Source organism: Lotus japonicus, chromosome 1 (genome assembly GCF_012489685.1).
Source record: "Lotus japonicus ecotype B-129 chromosome 1, LjGifu_v1.2".
Taxonomy (NCBI): Eukaryota; Viridiplantae; Streptophyta; class Magnoliopsida; order Fabales; family Fabaceae; genus Lotus; species Lotus japonicus.
The window spans coordinates 106,818,593-106,828,161 of record NC_080041.1 but is presented as its reverse complement, the minus strand read 5'-3'; the positions used below and the strand labels follow the sequence as shown (position 1 = coordinate 106,828,161).

General features: G+C 36.1%; 1 protein-coding gene across 1 annotated transcript; it reads left to right on the top strand.

The window, feature by feature from the left end:
* The first annotated feature begins 1,748 nt into the window (after positions 1-1,748).
* LOC130728867 (uncharacterized) lies at positions 1,749-3,084 on the top strand. The gene has a single exon (XM_057580454.1). The coding sequence runs from the start codon at positions 1,845-1,847 to the stop codon at positions 2,640-2,642; it is 798 nt and encodes a 265-aa protein (XP_057436437.1). The 5' UTR covers positions 1,749-1,844; the 3' UTR covers positions 2,643-3,084.
* The last annotated feature ends 6,485 nt before the right edge of the window (positions 3,085-9,569 follow it).

Here is a 9,569-nt window from a genome sequence, read left to right as displayed (position 1 = left end):
GAATGACAAAGTCGCCCTCCTTGATGCAAAAACTTCTCTTTTATATATATTTTTATAGAAGATTATAGATTATAGATAGATAGATCGATATATTGAGTATTAATGCTAATAAATATCTTATTAATAAGTTAAGCATATATTATATATTTAACTAAATAAATATATGGTATAACACATGGTTGTTTCTTTAACTTTTTTCAGTGCAATTCTGCTTTTTAGTTCTTTTCTATGTAGTTGTTTTAGTTTAGTCTTTTCTTTATTTCAATTCATGTTTGATATCAGTTCTTTTTTTTCACTTGGGAGAGATTGTTCCCAAGTTTTTTATCTATTTATATATAATGACTTTTGTTTAAAAAAAAAAACTTAATATATGCTCCTGATTTAAGAGAAGTAGGGTAACAAAAAAATAACCAAGAAGAATAGAAGATATTATGGAACTATTCCAGGTAGCGTGTGGACTTACTTTTGTGCTCTTGAAAACACCCACGTCAAATTCAAAAAAAAAAAAAAAAAGAAAGAAAACACCCACGTCAATCAGATCAATATGGTTATAACTGATACTATGGCTAGTCAAAGTTTCTAGACATTGCTGTCCGATCCTATCAGAGAAAAGGATAACGAAATAACCAATTTGATGATAATTTAAAATGTACTTTCCTTCTTGCTTGGCTTGCTAACTAAGTAACTATTAGTCTTCTACGTGTGGAAAGATAGAAAATAAAAAAAAAGGGAAATAAAAAAAAAGGGAAGAGAAAACACAAACAAGATGGGATTTTCTTCTCTTTGCTCAGTAAAGAAAATAAAATGAAACAAGTTAAAATTGTGGAGCCCAACACAACGTGTTTTCCCCTCTAAGAAGTAAGATGCAAAGCCGTGTTGATAGGATTTTTTAGATAAGCAAGCCGTGTTGATAGGTAGACCACGCTTCGAAATTTCCCTGTAAATTTTACTTCAAAGAAAATTCACAGGAAATTTAGCAGGATTTTGTTTATTAATCATTTTCACCACTACTCTTCTTTTTCACAGAAATGTTACAGGAAAATTTTGTGAAAATGTTTCGTTACACGAATTTGTCGCAAATTATATTAACTGCTGCAAATTTTTGCATTTAGATGTCTAAATGTGTGTTGTTATGATTTATGGTTTATGGAACTTTTGTAGCAAAGAAAAGAGGTAATGAATTTTGAAGCAAAATGATAGAAGGACAAATTTTTCCCATCTTTAATCTAAATTTGTCTCAAAGTTACAAAACCTTGATCTAATAATTTTTAAGGTAATATTGTTATATAGAGAAATTTTGTAAAGGGATATATAGTTATGAAAAAGCTATTTTATTTTATTAAATAAAGTATAAAAACTCATGCTAAAAAAGAGCTCCATGCACGAATATGAACATTTCCAATTCAAACGTATTGGCTAAGAGGAGGATATATTTGGTATAGTAAAATACTAAACACAAATATTGTTTCTATCCCTAGAGTCAAACTTTAATTGTTTTTTTCTAGACATTTGCTGAGAAAAAGACAATGAATTAATAACCGACTTATTGCATGACCAATACAATACAATTACAACCCAACCTATATTTTTCTTTTTGATAATTTTTTTTCTATTTTTATTCTCAGCTGTAAGGATTCATGTTAATAAAACAGTATTAAATTATAAATTAACGGAACTTCCTCTTGCCTGTGTTGCATGTCTATAAATAGTATAGTAATCTTTTGAATAGAAAACACAACTTATAGTAACTAGAAAAGCATGCGGTTTTCTCTTTTCCAAAAGTGCATCAACTAATTTTGTTTTTATCTTTGAATTTGCTTCTAAGTTCTAATTTTCTACCTTCTATGAACAGTTTTTGCTGGTTTCAACAACAGATTATAGAAGATATGATAGATCACCGCAGTCATCCACACCCATTACACTTGAAGCCTCCAGGAACACCATACAGGTGCAGTGGTTGTCGAGAATTAGGGTTTGGATCCAGTTACTGTTGTGAAAACAGCTGGTGCGAATATATCCTCCATGAAGAGTGTGCAAATGTTGTTTCCTCGGTGCCTCATCGATTTTTCCCGAAGAGCTATTTCGAGTTCTATGAGAAAGCACCGGGAAACAGAGCTAGGTATTGTGATGCTTGTGGAAAGGATGTGAAAGGCTTTGTCTACCATTGCTCGAACACTGGAAATGACTTGCATCCGCGCTGTTTAAACCTGAAAGATACTATTTCTGATGAAGATGGATGTGTCACACTGAAACTGTGTCAGGAGGTTCCCTCAAAGTGTGTAAAATGTAAGCATAGGAAGGTTGTGGAGAATAAAATTGAAGGTTGGTCTTACGTGTCTTCCATGGGGAATTGTTGCTATCATGTGTCTTGTTTCAAGGATTTGATTCTTGAGAACTGGAATAAGGGTTATTTTTCTCGAGAAAGCAATTCGATTCAGGTGAGTGATGATCATGACCCGGAGTCTCAACTTGCACTCACAAGCATGGTGATGGTTCAAGGTGGAGGAAGCTCAAGGAGATCAAGGACTATAAAGATGTGGTGCAAGATTGGGGTGGTTGTGTTCAAGCTAATATTTTCAGCCATTTTTGGAAATCCTATATCTGCCATGGTTACTCTTGTGGAAGCCCTTGTTTCAAATTGAACGTCTGAATTTAAAATCAGATTAGTTTGTGTGATGAATAAATTTTGTACCTAGGCGCTTGGATATATGGATCAAAATCTATGTACTGTCCCCAACAGATCGAGTATCTTAATCCCACTTGGATAGTTCGTTAAGTTGATTTGGGTGTCTATTCTCTCAGGTTTTGGTTTTTTTGGGTGTTTCTATATTGTTGGTATGGCTTTAGCTTTGTGCTGTTGCTGTATTGGGGATTTTCCACTTTGTACTTGTTTATCTTTTTTTATTCTAGCTTTTGTTGGTCTATTGTCTTACCGGTAGCTTGTTCTTTGTCTTTAGACTTTTGCTGTGTTGTGTGCCTCACCAGAGGCAGAGGCTTGTTCCCTGGAATGTTTACCAAATCAGTTTTTCTCCTTTCCAAAAGAAAAATAATAATATTTTTTTTCTTGTTGCTTTTAGAGTTTAATTATTTTGGATTTGAGCTTCTATATATGTATGATAAAGTCAGAATTTAAGCTAAATTGTGACTGCAGGTTATGCTGACTCAGAGCAACCTCTTGGAACTTAGTTGCCTAGCCACGAGGAATTTTCTTTCTACTAGCTACTTCATCTTTGTCGTGGATGTCGTCATTGCTTCTTTTATTTTTTGTAGTGTTTAACTGCCGTAAATTATCCCCATAACCACCGCGAATTTAGCTAATATGTTAACACTAAATTCGTCATTTTGAGTCACTCATAATTTCCATTTCTAAATTTCCAAGTATATTATACACTTCTACTGGTGATCACTAGACGTAGTTGTTACCACAATAGTTTAGACTTTAGACAGGAAAAAAGGAGTATTAGAGTAATGTTACTCACACACCTCTCTTTTGAGGTGTGTGAGGTGGAATGATGAGAGAGATAGGAAGAAAAGAAAAAGTAAGGGAGAGAAAGTATGAGATGTGATAGATGGTAAGAGGAGAGAGATAGAAACAAAAAGAGGTGGAAATGAAGTGTTTTAAAAATGAGGTGTGTATATATCATTACTCGGAAAAAAGCCATTCACTAATAGGAGCAGTTTTAGCAACAATTTAGTGTTTTTGAGGTCAAGTACTTTAGACTAGAGCTGTCAAAATGGGCTAGCCCGCCCCATATGATCTGACCCATAACGCGTTGGGTTGGCTACGGGTTGGGTTATGCCAACCCAGTCGGATTTAAATGAGCCAGAAAATTATCAACCCAACCCGGCTCGCTATGAACCCACGGGTTGACGGAATGACTCGCGAGTTGAATTAAATAAATAAATAAATGAAAAATTGAATTAAAAAATGTTTAAAAAAAATTATTATAAAAAGCTACTTATAAAACTTCATGAATCTAAGATTATAACTAAACAATATAGCTTTTGACAGAGGAAGGACAAAGATACATCATCAATTTGGACCTTGGGCAGATTGTAGTTTGCAGAGGTGAATGTAATGTCCTACAGTTTTCTTTTTATGATCAGATTTCCCATCATCTGCCTAAACCGCCTTGTGTGACTGTGAACCCTAACCTTCTTCTCACACACGTGAAGGCTAAGTCAACCTTTTTGCCGGCAGCCCCTTTAGGTCAGGAAACACTTAGCATCTTGAAACCGGGTCAAACGGTGGGCTCCTCAAGTGGGCCATTAAATCTGATTACAACAGCTGGGCCTCAAATAAATATTTCTAGCATTTTTATTGACCTGGGTCGGGTCTCTATAACCGACCCAAATCAAGTAGCACCGTTTATCCTAAACACTGATGAGAGAGAGCTGTCGCGTGAAGTGGTCCAGGAACCTCCAATTTTTGCTGTGCCTTCACTGACCCAGGAGAGACCGACCCCGACAGTGGTCCAGCGCCGGAGGGGCCGCCCAAAGAGCTCCAACACTCAGCTCTTGCATCATAGCCACGCTCCCCAAGCTGCCTCTTCGACCCATGTTGTTGCTACCAGTGTGCATGAATCCGAGGTGTTAGAAGGGGATCAAAATCTTCAATCTTCAATCATCTGAAGACAACATTCTCACTAGGGCCAGAAGGGCTTATCTAGTGGGTTCTATAGTGGGAGTGGTTTTCAATTGCTCAGAGGAAGAAGCTATTGAAGGATTCAAGAAACAAATTCAGGCGCATAGATCAAACAGAAGGTGAGGCTATATTTCGGTGAAGAGGAATTGGCTCACTGAGATCGTCAGCGGTTTGGGGAAATCGAAGAAAAGAAGTGTGTTAAAGCAGGCTCTGAGGAAGCTATTTTTTAACTCAAGGAGTTTTATGCGCAACGGGCTTCCGGATCATAACAGATGATTCATGAAATAAAATTCTTCTGGCTTGGGTCGAGATATAAGTCGAACATGCTGGCCTCTGATTTGCAGGATGCCCTTTATTTTTCTCAAGATACAAGCAGTTTTGGCATGTGTTTTGTCACCTATTGTGAAGGTCTAGCTGCTTCTGATTTGAGCTAGTGGGCATAGGGAGTTGCAGGTTTGCTTGGAGCTGTAGGAAAACACTTTATGGACTCTCTAATCCTCCAGTCTTTCGATTTACAAGAGCTGGATTTCATAGAAAGATTTTATGTCCCATCTCAGAGTGGTAGAATTAAGTCTCTTTAGAGTAACCATTTCAGATCCTTTAACTTTGGACCATGCTGTGTGCACACTTTGGCAAGCTTTGCCATCTTGTAAACGAAGAGTTAATTGAGTAGCTATCGTGATGCCTAGGCCTCACCAAACTTACAAGAATTTTCCTAGGATATAACTGATCTTTCAATTCTTCTTTACACATTGCTACGAGGACCTTAGATTGAGCACTTTTCTGGTTGATGTGGGGTGGAATGTTGATTATTGGTTGTGGTGAACATTGGCTCATGACTTAGGGGCCTATTCTTATTGCTGGGTGTTGCTTTTTTCAGTGCAATTTTGCTTTTTAGTTCTTTCCTTTGTAGTTGTTTTAGTTTAGTCTTTTCTTTGTTTCAATTCCTGTATGATATCAGTTCTCTTTTCTCACTTGGGAGAGATTGTTCCCAAGTTTTTTTATCTATTTATATATAATGTCTTTTGTTTTCAAAAAAAAAAAATAACTAAACAATATAGCACCATTCATTTTATGCATATCTAAATTAAATTTAAGTTCAAACTTCAAATCTAACATAGTTTTACAATAGTAATTAGTAACAATATCGACACAATTCAAATTTACCATAGTTCAACATAGTTTAATAATAAAACTAAACAAATAAGGTTTTTAAATAAACATGTCAATGTGCTCATTGTCCAAGAACAATTTAAAAATAAAAATAAAAATAAAAAATAAAAAATTACTCAGACCTGCAGGCTGGCTCGCTTGACTCGTGAGCTAGCCCGTTTAACCTGTTTAGGTTGCAGTGGCCCATATTTTATCCGAGTTGGAATTTAGTCAACCCAACCCGGCTCATTTAGCCAACCCGTTGGGCTGGCCCGCGGGTTGCAATCCATATTGACAGCTCTACTTTAGACCTATGTAATTTATCTAAAAGGGAATTTATCTGTCGTAAATTCTGTCACTATTTTATTAACGCTTAATCCGTCCTTTTTAGTAGTTAACTAATACTATTCTACTGGTAATCACTAGACGCAGTTGTTACGGCAATAGTTTAGAGAAGGAAAAAAGGTCATTCACTAATAGGGATGGTTTTAGAGACAATTTAGCGTTTTTCAGGTCAAGTTGTCATTTTGAAACCAATGACAAATAACTTCTCTCTAAAATTTTGTTACTAATTCCATCGTCGTTATTTGACAAACAGTTTTACCTAAGGATGTTGTGATGGATTAAATTTATGTCGCAAATAACAAGTTTCTCTGCTTGATTTCTTTTTATAATCATATCAAATGCTTGTTGTATCTTTGGGTTGAAACACCTCTTGTGTTTTCTTTAATGCATTTGGCTTTTCAAAAAACAAAAGCAAGTTTCTCTTTCTTACATGGCCAAAATTGTGTTGGAGAAAGTTTTTGTTTGTCTTCACAGAGGCTTGAGTAAAAAACATCATCTCTTGAAGAAAACAAATATTTTTCTAATAGGACCTCACACAAGGATCACACATATGGAGTGAGCGAAAAGAATGATGAGAATAGCGAGGTGTTTATTATTTGAGAAAGATCCACTTCATTCATTAGTCGATTATCCTAAGGGTTTATGGTGGTCTGAGCCCTCTCAAATGAGATCTAATGCTTTGTAGAGTGTAGACTCATATCTTTCTGATATATAATTTCATAGTGAGTTCTACATCTCATATTTTCGTTCTCTTATTTTTTCTTTTCTTTCTATCTCTCTCCTCATTCCACCATTTCCACTTCAAAAAGAGGTGTGTACGTAAGTAACATTATTGATTATTAAGCACCCGTGTTGTCAAATATCGGCCATGGCGGCGCCATGGCGTTTTTCCATATCGGGTTTTTAACATGCCGCCACAAAAAGTGTGTGGTGTTGCGGTTTAGCATGGCGAGGCCATGGCGGCCGCGATTCATGGCGGATATCGGGAAAATGGTGGAAATATCGAGAAAATGGCGGAAATTCCCGACAAAAAAAATATGTGCAATGGGCCCATGGATTTTAATGGCCCAAGTCCATATTTCAGCTTCTAGTCCCCCAAATTCAGAATAGAAACCCTAATTTCACCCAATCTCCTTTCAAGTCTCCCCTTCCCATAGCGGCTTCCCCATCCACCTCTAACCACCGCTCCGTCCATTCCCGACCACCTGCGGCCGCCGACTACCGGCGACCACTCTCGCGGCCACCGGCGACCACTCCGGCCACCGCATCTCTGCTGGTTTGTCATGATGTTTTGGTAATTGGTATGTAATATGTTCAATGAGACTATGAGACTTAGTATCTATCTAGTATCTAATATGAATATCTATTGAACCTCTGTTATGATATTTGCTATTATATATATGATATTGAGCCTATATTAGATGATATAAGTTTTTATTAGTTAGCAGAATTTTTATTTGTTTATTGTATAGTTGCATTATGCAGATTTTTTAATGTGTGTATGTATAATCCTATACAATATCATAGATATATATTTATAATTTTTGGCCGACATGGCATCCGCCATAATTATATGGCGGTATTTTGTCTTTCCGCCATGGACCGCCATCCGCAATTGATAACACTGTTAAGCAGGGGCGGATTCACCGCCCAACGAGCTTGGGCCTATGCCCAGGCACTTGCCAAAAAAATAATTTTTTTTCTTTAGACCAGATCATCTTTTGGGCCCAAAAAAAGAAAAGAAAAAGGGCAAAATTTGAAGGTGAGGCGTGGGTGTGGCTGACAGGCTGAGTGAGTGAGGCGGTGGTGGTGGGTGAATGAGGACGGTGTGGGTGAGGCGGAGATGTGAGTGAGGAGATTCTGCTTGAGGATCTAAATCAATTGTGACTCCCACCTTCATCGTGTTGTCCAGAACGCAGCAAAGCAAATACATAAGAAACATGGTTGTGCGGCGCATGAGCAAGAGAATAGGAAGAAGACAACTTAAAAACTAGGGTTTCTTTGGTTAATTGGGTCCAGGCCCATCTAGATCCACATAAGTTAATGAATATCACCACCTTTCGTGAAGAAAAAAAACACCGTTAGTTAGATGATGATGTACGCAAGTCTGGACTCTTTTTGTAAAAATTAAAAACCACATTTTTCGTTCAGCTATTGGACCTTATGGTTGACAAAAACATTCATGAAATGGTGTATTTTAACATTATTAAACAATGGAGTTCACTTTCAAGAAAAAAATGGAGTTCAAAAAAGAAAACATGATTAAACAATGAATAAAAAGTTACAACGAAAAAAGTACAATAAGTGAATGATAAGCTCAACCCAAAAATTACAATAAGTGAAATTATTCATATAAGTTAATAAGAAAATAAAATAGTATATCTATAGTTGTTAAAACTAATTTAGTTATAATTTTTAATTTAGTTTAAACTAAGCATTTATATCCATAAAAAAACTAGGTATTTATATAATTTTTTTGTATGCATATATATGGGAGTTATATACATATTATATTTATAGAAATTTGTAGAATCGTAATGTATGTGTTACGTTTATATGATTTTACAATTCTGCACCCCTTTCCATCTCTATGTAGAATTGCGATTCTGTCAACCATGGAGGCGGGTGAGCGAGAGAGAGATTGAGTGAAAGCTTGAAAGGGGAAAAATTGAGAGAGACAAAGAGTGAGTGATGAGTGTGTGAGTGAAATTTGAAAAACGTGAGCCTGTGGCATTAAGATGAGGTTGCAATGTATTCAATTTGGGCATTTGGTAGCATAGCCAAACATGAGTCCCATGACTGTAGTCAGTGGCCCTCTGAAAAAAAAAATGGCACTTATCCCCTATATAATTATTTTTTGGGTGACCCCTAATGTGGACCACTTTTTAAGTGGTCTAATTTTAGACCACTTTTTTTAACCTGCTATAATAGGTCAACACTTCTTTTTTTAAAGAAATTTAATACATAACAAATTTTTAATGATATTTTTTCTTTAAAAAAATAATGTGTTGACCTGCTATACCCAGTCAAAGTAGGTGGTGTAAAATTACACCACCTAAAATTGGTGCATATTAGGTTCACCCTATTTTTTGAACCCTTGAAAATTTTAAATTATATTAGTAGACCAAGTTTTGCACCTTTTTGCACCAAAGAGCCACATTCACTTACTCCTCTCACTCTCTCTCACTCAATCACTTTGTCTCTCTTTCTCTCACATACGACGTACCCTCGCCCGTCGATCTTCACAGGTTGTTGTGCACTGTATGTATAATATGCCCCAATTTTCCATACCAACACCCTTTGACTTGTTTTTCTTTTTTTCACTCTCAAAATTGGTTTTTTTTCTCCTTCAAAGTTTTCCCCTTTCTGGGTTTTGATATGAATATTGATTGAATTAAAACTATGGAAGTTGTGAAATAAATCGAGT

Bases quoted from the DNA above. Each gene is read 5' to 3' on its own strand.
- LOC130728867 (XM_057580454.1), top strand. From the start codon at position 1,845: ATGAACAGTTTTTGCTGGTTTCAACAACAGATTATAGAAGATATGATA.